The 17,748-nt window shown below is 41.3% G+C and overlaps 1 protein-coding gene across 5 annotated transcripts in view; it reads right to left on the bottom strand.

Moving 5' to 3' along the window:
• The window catches only part of nin (ninein (GSK3B interacting protein)), a 189,961-nt gene that overhangs the window by 128,529 nt on the left and 43,684 nt on the right, over window positions 1-17,748 (bottom strand). For all 5 annotated transcript variants that reach the window (XM_038778397.1, XM_038778396.1, XM_038778394.1 and 2 more), the window contains exon 3: window positions 7,690-7,783. In XM_038778397.1, coding sequence (XP_038634325.1) covers window positions 7,690-7,783 — 94 coding nt within the window. The remainder of the gene's footprint in view (window positions 1-7,689; window positions 7,784-17,748) is intronic.

Consider the following 17,748-nt stretch of genomic DNA (forward strand, 5'->3'; position numbering starts at 1 on the left):
AGGGTGATCATGAGTAACACGCATGATACAGCGTACTGCATTGAGCCTCGCTAATCTGTCAAGACATTGAAATCTCATTTTGCTGCAGCTCAATTGTCAGTTCTGAGGGGCCTGGCTGTCGCTACAGTTTCCCTCCACTTCGGTTCTCGGGATCCTCACTGGAGCCATGAACAATCTCTTCGTCACCCAGAAGCCTCCATCCAGGGCATCAGGACTACTGAATAGGTCAGGCACCTGAGAGTTATGCAGATTATACAAGTCATGGCTGCTGCCCCAGAACCCCGTGCATTCCTGTATTATCTGCCAATTGCAGTCAAAATCCCTTCCCGTCAACAAAAAGGTACAAGGCTGACCAGCTGGAGCTTTTATGGTGACATGACTAAGCTCGCTAATCTCCCAATTGACAACAGTAATACGTGGTGTGGAAAATAGTCAATAATTCCCTGGACCCTGGGGAAACCTGCAGTCACCGTAAACCCTCGACTTGACTCTGGAAATTGGTCACCGTGAAAGAAATATAATTGCCTACCCTTTTGAACATAGCACCAGAAGACCTTGATGCCTTGGTGTGAAGCAGGCTGCGTAATGCCACTGAGGTCTCCACATGCATCCCGAAAGATCCTGTTGCAAAGAAGTTAAGCACAACAGTGACCTTTAAAGCTAAAGGCACTGGGTGACCACCAATGCAATTGGACGAGACCTCCCTGCCAGCATGTCACAAAGAGATGTGACTGTGGCTCGTCAGCCTGAACCTCCTCTGGTTCCTCTATATAATAGAAAGGCTGCAGAGGTCCTTCCGCACCTCCGTTGAGGATTCGCGATGGCTTCATCGTGTTATTGGTTTGGTGCAGCTCTGCCGCCCTCATGCCTCACCAGACCATCCTGGACCTCTCAATGTTTCCTTCTTCCTCTTAGTCTCCTCCTCACTGGAGGATGCGTATTCCTATGTATGGCCTTGCTGGGAGGCTGAGGTGATGGTCAAAATCATGGATGATTAAGGCCTCTAAATAAGTTAGGGTTGAAATGGAAACTTTTATTTCTTGCATGAAGCACTACCAGCAGCCGCAGCAGTCTGAACTGCTAAATTGAAACTCGGGGCTCAGCTCGAGAAATTAAACCCACCCTAACATGCTGACATATTAAAAAAAACAAGAAACCCACCTGGCATTATACACACTTTGCAATCGTTTTATTTTCCACACCACGTATTACCGTTGTCAATTGGGAGATTAGTGAGCTTAATGATACTATTTATTAAAGTTTGAATAACATAGATGACCTCCTGATTTTTAGCCCCATTCACTTAACAGATTATCCAGATCAGGCGTCTGGATGTCAAAACGTGACCAATCATGGTGTCTGATAATACACTGACGCGGGCACATAATGCTCCTGGTTTGTTTTTTTGTTTTTGTTTTTTTAAATTTAGAGTACCCAATTATTTTTTCCAATTAAGGGGCAATTTAGAGTGGCCAATCTACCTATCCTGCACATCTTTGGGTTGTGGGGGTGAAACCCACGCAGACACGGGGAGAATGTGCAAATTCCACACGGACAGTGACCCAGAGCCGGGATTCGAACCCGGGTCCTCAGCGCCGTAGGCAGCAATGCTAACCACTGCGCCACCGTGCTGCCCATAATGCTCCTGTTTTCAGTGTTTTATTCAGCCCAAAGTCTGGGGAGTGATAGTTGGATGACGGAACCAAGCTTAGGCAGATATACATCTTCTAGCATATCTGCTAATTCATTGCCTTTGTTTGTTACAGCTTATGTGGCCTTGTGTAGCTTGGACATCTTTACAAACTCTGCATATAAAAGTCCTGGTTTATTAATATCAATAGATTTAGCAAATGTTGCATCCTTTGGTTTTGTACCCAAACAGGGACCATTTTTTTCAGATTTGCACTTACTATTTCTTATCCATTACTTTGAATGAACTTATTCTGTCATTTATGGCCTAAACAACAAATTGAATGATTTTACTCCTCTTCTATTTAAATTCCAGAAGATCTCAAATGGCCTCATGTTACATAGCTAAATACAGTATCAAGAACCTTTTAGCAATACCACAATATCAGATAACGTGGTGCAAGGTCCCTCCTTTTTCAGTACATAGGAAGTGCTCCTTCCTCGACAATAGAAATATCTGATTAAAATCCAAAAACATACCGTTCAGTTAAATTAACAGCATTAAATAGCTTGACAACAAGGTTCCTGGAATCAACAAATTACAAGCATTATGTTATGACTCACTATGACTTATTTTTGGCGTAATACAATAAACAATATTTTCAGTTGGTACTCATTTTAACTAATGAGATAATTTCTTGCTTCCAAAGCTACATCTCGTAAAGTAAAAGCCACATTTTAAAAGTACACTTATAAGACCAGAGCTGGAGAATCGTGTGGGAGTCCTAAAACGGCTTTTACGACGGTGGGATTTCAACGATCAGTGACCCTTACCACTGACTAGCTTTATGTATTTGTTCGCAAGCTGTCTAATGGAGAAAACACCATAATGCAGTGGAAAATGTTACAAACTGTCCTGTCCTCCTGTGCTGTCACCTTTACCATGATTTAAATGGTTCTGACTCATATTTATTTTTTTAAAACTGGTTGACATTGGCTGTGTTTAATTCTGCTGCAACACTAGGGGAAGCACTTCCTTCCTGTATGTCAGCCTCAGAGTGACAGCTGCTTGCATTAAAATGAAAAAGTAGGCTCGACACAAACAAACAATAAAGTTCAAGTTACCAATTCTTAGATCTGCTCAGTCCTTAACCAACTGCAAGTTCTTGCCGATGTATCATTTATCAACTGTTTCCTCTGTGAAACATGCTTCTGATGATTCAGTAAATGAAGAATATTTATAATCAGGAGATTTCAGTAAATGAGATCGCAACATCCAATAAACTCAGAGGAGATTGGATTATGCTGTTTAGTTTAGGGCCACCTTTTGATAAAAATTAATAAAAAAATAACTTGGAAAATATTTGAGAAAACACTCATTAAGCAACGTAGGATTTGAACAATCATTGGATTGAGAGTCCCATGAGCTACCAACTGAGCGAACCAGCTACAAAGAAACTCCCTGCACAAAGACAGAATAAACAGTTCACTTTAAAGGCTGTAATGATGTGGGGCCAGCCTGCAGTACTTGCGGGAAATGGAAAAAGTGCAAAACAAACTAATTGGAGTCCCCATATTCAGAAAACTTGTTGCCAACGGGAAAGGCTTCGAGAAGAGTTGTGCATGCACCAGTGGCCACGGTGTGGGCCAAATGCACATTCAAAACACTTCTAGATGCCTTCCCGGCTGGCGACAGGAGTTAGAGAGTTACAGCATTTGACATTTGAAAAAAAGTCTAACGAGCTGCTTTGTTACATTGATTGAAAGACATCCCCTGATTTGAAATGGAATTGAGCAGCTCCTGTTCCTTCCTTTCCAGACAGCAGTCTATTGCTTGATAATGTCCAATGCTTGGCTGAGTTTCAAATGCTAAGTTTCAGCATAGCAGGTGTTCCATTCAGCTGAGAATTAATGACAATTTCAAGAAGCTATAATAAACGATTGTCCCATTGGTCTGTTTTCTAGTGTGTGTACGCAGTTAAATAGATTACAAGTATTATAACATTTTTTGCACATAGCAGAATGCAATTTTTTCAGTATCAATGATATTGAAGCTTATGCTTGATGACGTGAGGTTTATTTTCTTTCCAAAGGCACGTAAAATAATTTCCATCGATATTGCATTGAATCAGAGGACTGTACATAGTGCATGTGGGTGAGTGAGTGCATCTGAGTGAGTGGATGAGCAGGATATTTAAGAAGCATAAGGGCCGCATGGGTAATCTGAGAAGGTATGGGCGCAAAGTGAGGGGTGAGATTTGGGGATCCTTTAAACACTTTTGGGAGCTGAAATACAGTGTTTGAGAGACGGAACGGGCCTTTCAACCGGCCCGCTCCCGCGCGCACACACACACATCCACTCGTCCCGCACTCCACACTCGTTCCGCACTCCAGTGCCGCTCACAACTTCGCAGCAAGCCCTGCTCCACTGTGATAGGACAAAAATGGCTTTTTTCAAAATTCATTTGCGGGGTGTGGGAGTCGCTGGCTAGGCTAGCATTCATTGCCCATCCTTAATTGTTCTTGAGTAGGTGGTGGTGAGCTGCCTTCTTGAACCTTTGCAGTCCCCGAGGTGAGGAGACATCCACTCTGCTGCTCGGGAGAGAATTCTAGGATTTTGACACAGTGAAGCGAAGGAATGGTGATATATGGCTCGGGCTTGCACTTTGTAAACCACAAGGTGCGCACGTTATGTTCTCGCCCACCTTTCCCTGAGCCCAGAGGAAAATTCAGCCCCACATCTTTGTATGAAAAACAGTGTGCAGAATTTCAGAATATGGCATAATATTGAACACAGCCTGCGTAACATTTATTTAGTGTGTCTCACTTGGACACTACACCAATTGGTTTGGTAATGCAAACATGGAACTATTGGGAACCAAAGCCTTGCAATACCTGGCTTGCAATATTTCAAATGTACGTTAAATGCGTAGGAAAAGGCAACAAACCTGGAACTGGTTAATACAAATACATTACATGTTTCAATGATTATTCCCAATAGCTATTGTTTAGTTACCAGGCATCACCTAGCAACACACCTGAGTCAAGCTGTCCCTGCACAGAGGGACTGCATTGTCAGGTTTCAGCTAGGAGGAGGTTAAAATCAGTGATTTATTTTCATACAGTGGCATACAGACAGAGCAAAATTTTAAAAGAATCAAATGCAGCAATATCATGGTATTTAGTAGATCCAACATGTTGCACCCCAAAGTAATGAGGTATTGATCTCAGTCATGTTAACAGGGGAAACCACTGAGTTCAAGCCATTAGAAAGGGGGAAGAAGATTGAGCAAGGGAAAACAAGTCACCTGGGGAACACTTGTATATCTTCTATCAGGAACTAAAAGGAGTAGAGCATCATCTTACCGTATTTGGTAAATTGCCCAGTGAGCCCAGAGTAGGAGAAATACAAACACAGCACATATACAAACATACCCAGGCATCAGATGCATAAAATAAAGCAAACTTTAATTTTAAAAAAACTCTTCCCAGCCCCACCTTTACTATCACCATAAATATTATGGAACGCACTTTCAGAAACTTTTTAGAAGCCAGAATTTACCATGCTGATTAACGAGTACAACCTCTAAGTAGATGACTCTTCAGGCTAACCCCAAAATACTATAAATGAATTAACAAAGAACCAGCAATATGGGAACATTCAAATAGGAAATCAATAAGGTTACATTACCAGTGGAAATGATAGCTGTGAAATGCTGAGGTTTTATGAATAAGAATAAAAAGAAACCAATGAAGATAAAAAGGAGGTTTTTAATAAACAGAGCGGGGTAATACAGGAGACAAAATGTGCAAAATACACATAGTAGATATAAAGTAACCAGCGAAAGATTGGAAGGCTGGGAAGGAACATAAAAAAGTTGTGGTTAATGTAAAGACAATGACAAAGCTTATTATTAAATCAAGTCAAACAATAGTCAAAGGAGGGCTGGAAACACTTGAAATATTCCAAGACCATCATATACTTGAAAGTACAGGAATGATGGAATGGTTCACACGTTTTTGTCCTTAGGTTTAGAAGTGGCGGTAAAAGTAACTATTAGTAAAGAAAACTATTAAAAGTAAATGGGACAAAAAGCAGTAAGGTCCTCAGGCCTACCAATCATACATCTTGAAACACAGAGGCAGGTTAGAAAGTGGAGACATGAAAAGTAGTCTTCCAAATGGTTTGGAAACATGAATACTGCCAAAGGACTGGAGAGTGGAAAAGATTACACTTATGACAAGAAAAAAGAAAGGAATTAGCAAAGGCTTAGAGGCCAATTAGTCTTATTTTGGCTCTGGGTAAACCTCAAGATTCTATAACAAATGAATACTTAGAAGAGCATGGATTGAATTGAATATCTTGAAGAAGTCGGAGTGTATAGATAAAGAAAATGCAGCGGAGATTGCACACAGACCCCACAAAAGTAAGTTGTAAACTGTCCCATCAAAGACTCATGAAGAAAATTAAGATGTATGATATCAAAGGGACTGCAGCCAAATTGATAGAAATCTAGCTAGGGAACAGAAAGTAACAATTTGGGCATAGGCGCAAAATGGATTATATCGTAATTTGCTGATGGTAACAAATTAAGGGCATTGTAAACTATAAGGAATAATGCAGCAGTACGTCGCCAAGAGCAGGCCACAGTTTTGGACACCCCATTATAAGACAAATTTATATTACAGCCATGGAATGATATGGAAACATGAGTTGACGAAGAGTTCATAGTTATGAGGAAAAGGTTGACAAATTACAGCTGCGCTCCTTGGAACCTTAGGTTAAGGTTGGACGTATTAGGCATTTTCACAATTTTGAAGAATAAATTTTTAAAGTTGTTTCCACTGGTTGCAAAATGGTCAAAGAATGAAAATTATCCTTGAAAGTGAATATGTTAAAATATACATTTCATCCTGGGTGGGAGAGGGGAAGGTATCAGATATTTACCAGGCGCTGTGGGATGCGGAGGAAACCCCGGTGAGGAGCTTAAGGGCAAGCGGGAGGACGAGCTAGCAGGAGAGATAGAGGTGGGTCTGTGGGCGGATGCCCTTAGCAGGGTTAATGCATCCTTATTATGTGCCAGGCTTCGTCTGATACAATTCAAGGTAGTCCACCGGGCACACATGACTGTGGCCCTGAAGAGCAAGTTTTTCGGGATAGAGGCCAGGTGTGCGGCGCGCGGGAAGCCCAGCAAACCATGTCCGCATGTTCTGGGCATGCCCGAAGCTTAGAGGGTTCTGGCAGGGTTTCGCTAAGGCAATGTCCACGGTACTCAAAACACAGGTGGTGCCGAGTCCAGAGAAGGCGATCTTTGGAGTGTAGGAAGAGCCGGGAGTTCAAGGGGCGAAAGAGGCCGACGCCTTGGCCTTTGCCTCCCTGGAGACGGATCTTATTAATGTGGAGGGACTCGAAGCCCCCCCCCCCCCCCCCCCCAAATGTGGAGGGACTCGAAGCTCCCCGCCCCCCCCCGGCGTGTAGAGACCTGCGTTAGTGACATGGCTGGGTTTCTCAGTCGAAAATTAAAGCAGTATTCTGGGGGGGCGGGGGGGTATAGCTGTAGCTCAGCAACACTGCTGTCGACTCCTACAGCTTAAAGGAACACAAAAGCACTAATTCCCTCGATCACTCTCATGTACAATTGCCTAGTCACAGTGAAGGAATCATCTGTATTAATCAGAGACCCACCTGCTGTCAGAATGTGATTATAAATTATGAAAGTGCAGGGGTGCAGTGTTCCTTCATACAAACCAAATGTAGACACTGCAGCACCTATTACAAAAAAATTGTCATGCTTTGTTAAATTATGTCCTTGGGGTAAAAAGCACTTGCTTGTACAGAGAACAGGGATCATATTCTGCCACTGAAGTATACAACTGAAGGGTAGCAGTAAGAAATGATGTTCTGTTCTTGAGCTTTCCAATATTTGCCTTTTTGAAGGCAACAGACTTTGAAAATTGCACTTAAATCAATCATAATTTCACTGCATTAGAAAATATGTGTGCATCTTACTAAGATACGTCATATAACTCTTAAAATTACAGTCGCTTTCTTCCACCTACCTAGTGCTTGATAACCGTCATCTCCTGAGAAATTCCCTTCAATGGTAGTTGACAAGATAAAGATTAATGCTTCTTTAAATTGTTCAAAATGTACCTGGAAAAAATTGTAGAAGTGAAAAGAGAATGTCAAATTGATAAATTAAAAGGTGAAGCCAATTACAAATACTTCAAAAGTCTAGATTTGAGAATGCCACAAAGTGACGGGGTGTAGAGCGAACATCTCCATACCCGGCCCCACTTTTTTGATATCTAAATTTACCATACAATGTTGTCTTCAAAGTCAAATGTACCATAGGTTACACTTTGGTACTAGGGGTGGCAGGAAGGAGTCAATTGCATTTAGGACAAGGGAAAATTGGTGCCATGAAGTTCTGCTGTGGAAAGATGATTTCAAATGGTTGCACACTTTTAAACAAAAGTTAAAAGGAGGAATAATGATGGCAACACCCACTTTTTGTTTTGCAAATATTCCCAAATTTTTGGTTTCTTCATCTTAGACAGCTTATTCTGTTGGTCACTTTGTATGAGGAGATGTCTTAAAAGCCAACAAATGTCACCAGCTACAATAGGAGACCAAATATTCATTTAACTAAAAAAACTACTACCTGTACATTTCAGCCATTTCGTGTCACTATAGTAAAAATTGTTTCCCAGGTATTTGTTAGAAACGTGTCCAAGTGCACAATCAAAAGAGTTTTGTTTTAAACCTAATATGGCTTTTTGTTACAGTGAAAACTTTGGCTTTGGGAAACAGATTTATCAGAGGTATGCTTCATATTATTTGTTTATAATATCTAATGTGACAACATTTTATTTTGCAGTGCAAACTTAGTTTGTGAAATGGCTGATAATTTAATGCTGATTGATACATAGAACATACGGTGCAGAAGGAAGTTATTCGGCCCATCGAGTCTGCAGCGACCGACTTAAACCCTCACTTCCACCCTAGCTGTTGAAAGGCAGTTGAAGTTATGAAACAGTGCTAATTTCTTAAAGCTGCGAGCAAATGAACTGCTGGAATAGTCTAATTAGCACTCGATTGCGAGAACACGTTACGCTGAATGTGACCCATCTACTAATCCAAGTTAAGTGATCATCTTAAAAAGGCATTTCCGTGAAATACATATTTTCTTTGGCCATTCACTGCAATATAGGACAAATTAGTATTTAGTTCCCAGTGTACCAATGATACAATTAACAGCAGGTGTTTGACTTTCTGAATTTCATTTACAACTGTATGTGAAGAAGCAAAGACACAATAAAAGATAATTGCAATTAGGGTGTGACTTGACAATGCACTCAGGAAATTACTTTTTTTTTTAAAAAGGTGTTTTTATTGAGTTTTCATATTTTATATCCAACAACGTATAAATTACAAAACTGCGCCAGAAACCCACACATATATTCACATGCAAGTATCTTCACTACAATTAAGGCCGTGACCCCACTTAGTCGGCATACATATTCTACATTCCCCAATAAGGCCAAAACATGCATTTACAAGTGTTTAGTTACTGTTTGGTTTGGGGGTTAGTTTATCCCTGGATCTGTCCCTTGCGACTTTGTCCCTCCTGCTTGTCTCTCACGTTCTTTATGTGGACACCCCCCCCCCCCCCCCCCCCCCCCCCCGCTCTACTGAAATTGCTGCTGATTACTGGACAGTTACTGCTTGCTAAAATAAAAATGTCACATTGTATGGAAGGCACAATGTACGTAACACAGGCACACGTGGAACTAGTTTTCAACCCTTTTCTCAGAAAACAAGAACATTTTTTTGATCACTGTAGATGTATCAAACAATTTCATGAAATAATAGAAAGTGTTTGATACTAACAAGGAGACCAGACACAGTAAATGTGCTAGATTACTACGTCAAAGGCAAGTTGATTCACATTCACTGGCATTTATGCTCGATTTAAGTGCAAAATGTGCAGTGCCTAATAAGCTAGAGTTTGTTCGGAATCATGTTAATTGTGTACTGTGCGAGATACCAAACACACATTGAACCAAAAAGTTGCATCATCTTATGATGGTTAAAGCTATTGTAATACAATTGTTACAATAATCACCTATATATTTTGGTTCCTGTGCAATCACCTGGCTTAGAATATCATTGGAACCCGGGGTCATTAGACAAGGCTAGTTTACTTCTGGATCTGTAAATTGTCTTTCATTGGGGACCCAATATTTTACAAAAGCTCCTCACTGTGCAATGAATACAATATTTCAGCTGCAGTGGTTCCGAAATAGAGCATGAGGACTTCTTTAAACCATTTCAACAGTTCAGTGAAGCGTAGCCTCGACTTTTAATCTAAGTTACAGACCAGTAACAAGGTCAACCAACAGGAGACACAGCCCGCAAACATTAAATCACTGATCCAATCTTCCTCAAGACGACAACAGATGTTGCATGACCAACGAAAAGAAAATACTTCGGCAGTATGCCCAGCTTCAAAAAAAAAAGGGGGTAAACACTCCTACTGTGTATTTTTGTTTTATTGAAAAGGAATACCTATTGTTGGGCAAAATCAGACCATCTCCCTGGGCTTTGCAGTGTGTAATTCTGTGTATTCACTGCATAATGTATTCACTGAGTGGCTGTATCACCAATACATGGTCTGAACAGAGCAGCTGCACTATAACAGATGGCTCCTTTCTCAACTGGAAGCAATTCCACTAGCAACAGTTCTAAATAAGCTCGAGTACATTACCTCATAGACCAGTAAAGTAGAGTCAAACAGAACAGGGTTTCTTTTCACTCATATTTGAGAACGGTTATACAAGTTTGAGCAATTTTTACAGAGTAAATTTTAATCTTGTATAAGGCCACAAAGTGTCACTTTTCAAATTACTCCACAAGTAAATGCATCACAATCGTCAATCACAGCTGAAAGGAGGGACTGTGGGATGTTACCTTGGCCTCAGCACTCAAGATGAGGGAGGGGAAAGACACGACAAGCCCTTGACAGCTAGCCAGTGACTCAGACTGCAAAATGCATCTGTATAAAATATTTTCATGATGTGACCCATAGTCAAATAACTCAAATCTAGCGCTCTTTCTCTCTCTCTCTCACACACGAACTGCACGCTAGCATGTACATTTACTGTATGTTAGAAGGTTCAGACCTTCAGAAGAGAAGAAACGGATGGAAATTGGGGATTTTATATCAAGGAGTGCATACTGAAACTAAAGAGAAAGTACTCCGTTTAAATTAAGTGAATTTACCATTTAATAGTTTTTGGCTTTATTAACCTCATTTTATAAGGAATCGGAATAGTCAAGTGTAAACTTTTACGGGGGTTGTTTAAATGTAAATTGTAGCACATTATTCCTATATCTGTTATGTTATCCTGAAGAGTAAAGAGGCACTTCCACCAGAAATATGATTTGATCTGTATGAATAAAACAATAGATTTAAGGAACAGCAAAGCCTTTTTCAAATAATACAATTTCCACCTGGCTTCTTCATTCCCCTTTTGTTATTCGCCTTTCCAGCAGGCCAGCTGTTAATGGGGGTTGGGAATGTGTTTTTTTTAAATGTCTGTGGGAGCAGCTGCCCCTTCGGTTATATCACCACTGTGCCAGTGATAGTTGAGCACCTTGTAATCTGCAAAAAAGATTCAAACAGAATCTAACTAAAACAGATCCTTCAAAAAAAAAAACATACAGCACTATTTCAACTGAGTGGGAAAGTTTGTCCTGCATTTCTAAAAAAAAACTTTATGCTGAATTTGTTGGAACAGCCATTCAATGCTTCATTCTTCAAATGAAATGAGTGAATTTATTTCTTTTGGTTAAATATTAGAACGCTCAGGTTGGCTAACAATTGAGGTCCGTATTTGGTACATGCAGAGCAAGTCCACATGTATACAATATTTACAGGGACATAAACAATATTCAGAATCAATAATATCGGGAACAAGAGAACTCGATAACTATTTCACTCAATTTATAGATAGGAAAATTAAATTCACAGGAAGCAGTGATCTGCAGCTGTAGAAATCTAGGTACACCATGAGCCCGATAAGGTTAGGAATAACACATACGAAATTAGTGACAAATATAATCAAGTCAGAAGAGCCTGGTGGATATCAGTGATTTACTATACAATCCATTAACTTTGCTTTCCTCCCCCTTCCACACACATTATAATACATAAAGAGTGAGGAGAGAGAGATAGGGATAGATAGAGTGAGGAGAGAGAGCGATAGAAACATATAGGGATAGAGATACATGTTTATTTTCAAAACATTAACCTCACAAACAACACTAATAATCACTAAGCAGTTTCTGCAACTCTAGTTTATGACTTGCCTGAAATGTTATTCACATTTTTCACAGCCAATATCCAATTCCATTCACACCAACATTTTGTAATTACAGAAGGGACAGCACTATCAATCATGTACTTCACTTAAAACAAGTGGATTCATACAGTTACACTTTAATAGAGGTATGTTGCATAGCAACGAATATATTGGTATACAAGATCTCTAGATACCATTATACAATCTTCATGTTACTAAACATTAAATAGGTTCTCCATGAAGCCAAGAACCGAGGTAAAGTGGAAGACGAGTGATAAGGAAGATGCCGTTATATTGACACAATGCCTACAAAAAGAAATTGGAAGTTGAATTTCTATTGTTGGTAGAGTAAGCAAATACGACTCATTATGAAGGGAGTAGGATTCACTTCAAGGTTCATCTATTTGTACTTCCATTATATTTAAGGTGTATGCAATTGCCAGGAACTCCTGGAGGAGGTGATGATTGTGGTGAAATGTATCCTGCTTTTCCTCATTTCTTTTACCCCATTCAACTATATGATTCTCAATGCCAAAAGTGAGAAAATACTATTTCATCCTTTACTTTTCAACAATCAAGTGCAATTTTCAACCCCTTGTAAAATCTTTACACTTGCAGATGATGGCAGGTAAACCATACGTTTGCCAACATGGTTACACTTTCATGAACAAAAACCTAAAAGTACATTTAGTACCAGTGTGAAACAAGCATCTTGGGTCTAAATAAATGGGACTCATTTGATGGCTAGTCATGCTCCAGGTGTTCATGCACATAACCGCAAACCAATCACCTGCCATCAATTGTACACAGTGGTATAAACAAGCCTGGATCCTTTACTGCAGTGGCATCATAAACTGTGCGGAATGGGTCTCACACAGCCAGCTGTGACCCAGTAGTAAATTTACAGACTCAGAAAGACTGACGGCCGAGAGGATTTGATGAACATGGGTCTTTCTGCCCACTGGGCTTTGCAACTGATTGCTAGGATTTCCTGTTAGCTGAGCAAAATCCACACAGAGTTGTGAGGCTGTGGAATTCACTTCCAGAGTTGGTAGGCAAGGGAGAAACAATGGCAATGATCACAATTAGATTGCATAAGTGGATGAAGGAAAAGGTGTTGAAGGGATTGGAAGCATGGATTAAACGTGATAAAAACTATTTGCTTGCAAGATAGGTAAATGCTGACACAGTTTCTGTTTGGGCTGAATGATCTGATTCCGTGTTGTAACTTCCATTGAATTTTTACCAGCCAGTGCTGCTGATGTGTTTCCTGGTGCCAGGCAAAAAAGCTGGAGAATTGAATGGCACAGTTTAATGGGCAGATCTTTAAATTTTGGGATGTGCATTCAAAACCAAAGACAAAAGGTCTCAAGATAAAAAGCTTTCTGAACATAACGGTACCGTATGATGAGTTTGGGCAACCTTAATTCAATTACTCGTGGGCATTAGTCCAACAGCACAAAAATGTTTCTAATTTGGCACAAACTACTGAATCATTCACAATCTGCAGGATGCCTAGTGTGAGAAATTGAAAGAAAATGTCACAGTCATGCAACATGAGGAGGGGGAGATTTTGAGAGAAGAACACGAGAAAAAGGAGCAGAAGCCACTCAGCCTGCTCCACTATTCAATAGATGACGATCGGCCGCAATCCTCAACTCCACTCAGCCACTTTCCCATCAACTCCCCATATGCCTTGTCACTGTAAGAGATCAAAGATCTGTCTATCTCAGCCTTAAAAATATTCAAATGAGAGAATCCACAACCCCCTTGGGTACAGATCGCCAATGATAAACAACCCTCCGGGTGAAGAAATCTCCCCTCATCTCCCACAAAAATGATAGGCGCCTTATTCTGAGACTCCACCCCCATGTTCTCAATTCAACAGGCAGGGGAAACAACGTCTGAGGGCAGGATGTTCCATGCCTCCCTGCGCACAGCATTCGCAACAAGGTAAATTGACTGATGGCACAAATAGAAGTAAACAGATATGATATAATTGCCATTAGGGGCTGGTTTAACAGTGGGCTAAATAGCTGGCTTGCAATGCAGAACAAGGCCAGCAGCGCAGGTTCAATTCCCGTACCAGCCTCCCCGAACAGGCGCTGGAATGTGGCGACTAGGGGCTTTTCACAGTAATTTCATTGAAGCCTACTTGTGCCAATAAGTGATTATTATTATTATTATTATTATTATTATAATAGAGACATGGTTGCAGGTTGACCAAGGCCGGAAACATGAAGCAGAGAGTTCCCTTTAAGAGAAAACATTTCTCCTCATCTCTGTCCTATAAGGGTGAGCCCTAACTTTAAAACAGTGTCCTCGGAAGTCTTGTAACGTGAGCGTAGGAGCGGCTGCATTTTCACAAGCTCTGGCATCCCTCATCTTTTAACCCCTTATTAACATCAGGATGAACAACCCATAATTATTTGATCCTGATGTGATTGAACTGGAAGATCATGGTTAAAGTTTGACGATGGAGAATTGAATTAAATCAAGACAATCCTTAATTGATCGAGGTGGTCGGAGACGGCCAGGGTGAGGCCCAGTTAGAAGTGACAGTTTCGCTCACAAAGTCTCTTATCTGCTAATAGTGTTGTTTCTAACCTCCATGGTGGACGTTGGGTGGGGCCAGATTCTGGCACCAAATCAACACAGTGCAGGGCATGGTCCGAAATAACAAGCTGAGTACTCAGCCACCACCACTGAAGGGAGGGGAGACCCATCTACAACACAAAAGTCAATCTGCAAAGATACCTGATGAACATACGGGGGAAAAAAATTTCCGCTTGGGTGGAAGAGGCGGCAAAGATCTACCCCCCACCTGAATCATGAAAGACAAGTCCTGGCCACTCCCGACGGAGCAAGAGATTTAACCATGGAACGATCCAATCTAGGATCCAAAACACAGTTCAGGTCCCACTTAAAAGCAGCTGAAGCGAGTCTAAATTGGGAAGGGAGGCCAGCAGGATACTAATAAAATTCGTATCATCCCAGTTCAGAGCGTAAATAACCATAACAACCAGGGTGATCACTGGGGAGCCACAGATAATAACGTATCTACCATTGGGGTCGGCCAAAATGTTAGGAGGCAGAGAACTGAACCCTTTTATTAATTAAACCCGCCACACGCCTGGCTCTACCATAGAAACACAAATGAAAGACCTGCCATACCCACCCCTTGCACAGCCTAGTTTGGTCCCTGATGCACAAATGGGTCTCTTGCAAAAACACTACATCGGAAAAATGTTATAACCTGCCCGGATCCTGTTAGATGGGGACAACTGGTTACCACACCATGTTCCTTGTGGAATATGAGCTCCCCCAATGAAGGGGGGGGCAATCATTAGTAATGCAGCTGTATAAATAGAGCTGGCCAGTGTGGTACTGGCTCGAAAGGGAACCTGTGTGCATATTGTCGTAAATAATGTCAGTTTCTATTTGACTCTATAAACTTGTGTTGGATTCACAAAAGGAGTTTAAACTCTTACGGTGAGCAAATACGCTCAATCTTTTCACTGGGTGATTGAAGCCCCTTACATTCCAGCCAACTAAGCGAATTGGGGGTCTCCCATCCCACCTCAATCCAGAGTCAGCCATTTCCACCAAGAGGATTACCCAAGAGACACTTAAAAAGGTATAATCAAGCATGTCCACCCAAGATGGCCACCAAGTCAACAGACTGAACAAAGAAAAATCTACAGACACCGTCAGCAAACTACCTGCTCCCCCCTCCATCGCCCTTGAATGCAACCACACCCAAGTCCAAATACAAATAGAAGCGAGGCAAACTAAAGTCTACGTCTAACAAACCCAAACAAAACAAGAACTCTAAACTCAGGACCTGAAAGCCTATAATGAGCTGCAGCAAACACTTCAAAACCACTCCGGATAGCTAACTCTTAAGTTAGCAGGGAGGCTTCCAACTGGAGATAAAGGAAAATTATTATAAACAAAATACCGAAACCCCCATGTACCTTTGCGCTCCAAAAGGACACTATATATTTTCATAACAAACAGAACCCCACATACTGCAAAACCCCAAATCTAAATAAAACCTGGCAACAAGAACAAAAGTATAAAACATGAAACTCCCAACAATGTAACAATTCAACATGCCCGTCAACAGAACCGAAAACACAATTACACCGCACCCAACTTGTGTTTTTGATGAGTCTGCCTCTCCCAGCGCGTCGTAGAAATCATCGTTTCCCTCCAAAGTTACTCTGAGCCGAGCTGGGGAGACCAAACCGACCCAGACTCCACTTACAGGGCAGCCTTGACTACATTGAATGCTGCCTTTTTCTTCACCAGCTTCCCACCCATGTCCTGATAGAATAGCCTTCCCACTTAAAGGCACAATGTTCCTGCGCCGAAACTCACTTCCATTTTACCTGCCGATGATCTGAGAGAGGCCTCGGACTCAGTCAATTAAATTCTGCTTGCAGCCTTCTTTTCCCTGATTTTTGCGGGCATTTCAGTCATATAAGATCATTATTATAATAATTATGTGGGCTTCGAGAGTAAACAATCCATGGTAGTAAGAAAAGGGGCAAAAAGTACAGTACTCTAGCGGGAGCCAAACGCGCGCATCTACCCCGCACATTACCCCACCGGGAGTCTCCAACATTCAGGATCTTAGACACTTAATCAAATCACCCCTCACTTTTCTGGACTGCAGTGGAAACACGCTGAACCTCGCCAACCTATTCTCAGAAGACAACCTGCTCATTTCAGGTATCAATCTAGTAAACCACTTTTGAATCGCCTCCAATTCATTTACATCCTTGCTTCAATAAGGAGATCAAAATTGCACACAATAGTCAAGATGTGCTTTCACAAGTGTCCTGTATAATTAAAGCACAACATCCTTACTTTTACATTCAATCCTCGCAATAAAGGATAGCATTCCATTAGCTTTCTCGATTACCTGCATGTTAACCATGAAATTCTGCCGTCATTCTCCATTTAAGTAACACATTCTTCCTGCCAAAGTGAACTTCACATTTTCCCATATTATACTCTTTCTGCCAGATCTTTGGCCATTCACATAACCGATTTATATTCATCTACAAACTCCTTGCCGTGTGTGTGTGTGTGGGGGGGAGAACACTTTTGATGTAAATTGCAAAACGTTGAGCCCCCAACACAGACCCCTGCAGAACTGCTCTCGTCACATTTGATAATCAGACAAAGACCCATTTGTGCATACTTTCTGTTTTCTGCCAATCTTCAATCCAGGCTAATATCTTACCCCTTTCACCATGAATTTTTATTTTCTGCAATAACCTTTGATGTGGCACCTTATCAATTGCTTTCTGGAAATTCAAATACAGTACATCTACAGGCTCCCCTTTATCCACAGCATAAAATACCATGAGACATAGGGTGTCCTGCAGTATTGCTGTAACCCCACCTAACCTATGGGTCAATTTTAACATGGGCAATCCATATAATCTGCAAATCTGTGGACTGTGGTAGGAAACCAGAGCACCTGGAGGAAACCCACGCAGACATGGGGAGAAAGTGCAAACTCCACACAGACAGTCACCCAAGGCTGGAATTGAACCCGGGCCCCTGGTGCTGTGAGGCAGCAGTGCTAACCACTGTGCCACCCATTCTGTTTTTGTTACTGGCGCTGTGAGGCAGCAGTGCTAGCCACTGTGCCACAGTATTCTGTTTTTGTTACACATATTTGTTACATGTTGCTCCTTCAAAGAGCTCAGATACATTGTTAAAGCATGACTTCCC

This window comes from Scyliorhinus canicula, chromosome 2 (genome assembly GCF_902713615.1).
Source record: "Scyliorhinus canicula chromosome 2, sScyCan1.1, whole genome shotgun sequence".
NCBI lineage: Eukaryota > Metazoa > Chordata > Chondrichthyes > Carcharhiniformes > Scyliorhinidae > Scyliorhinus > Scyliorhinus canicula.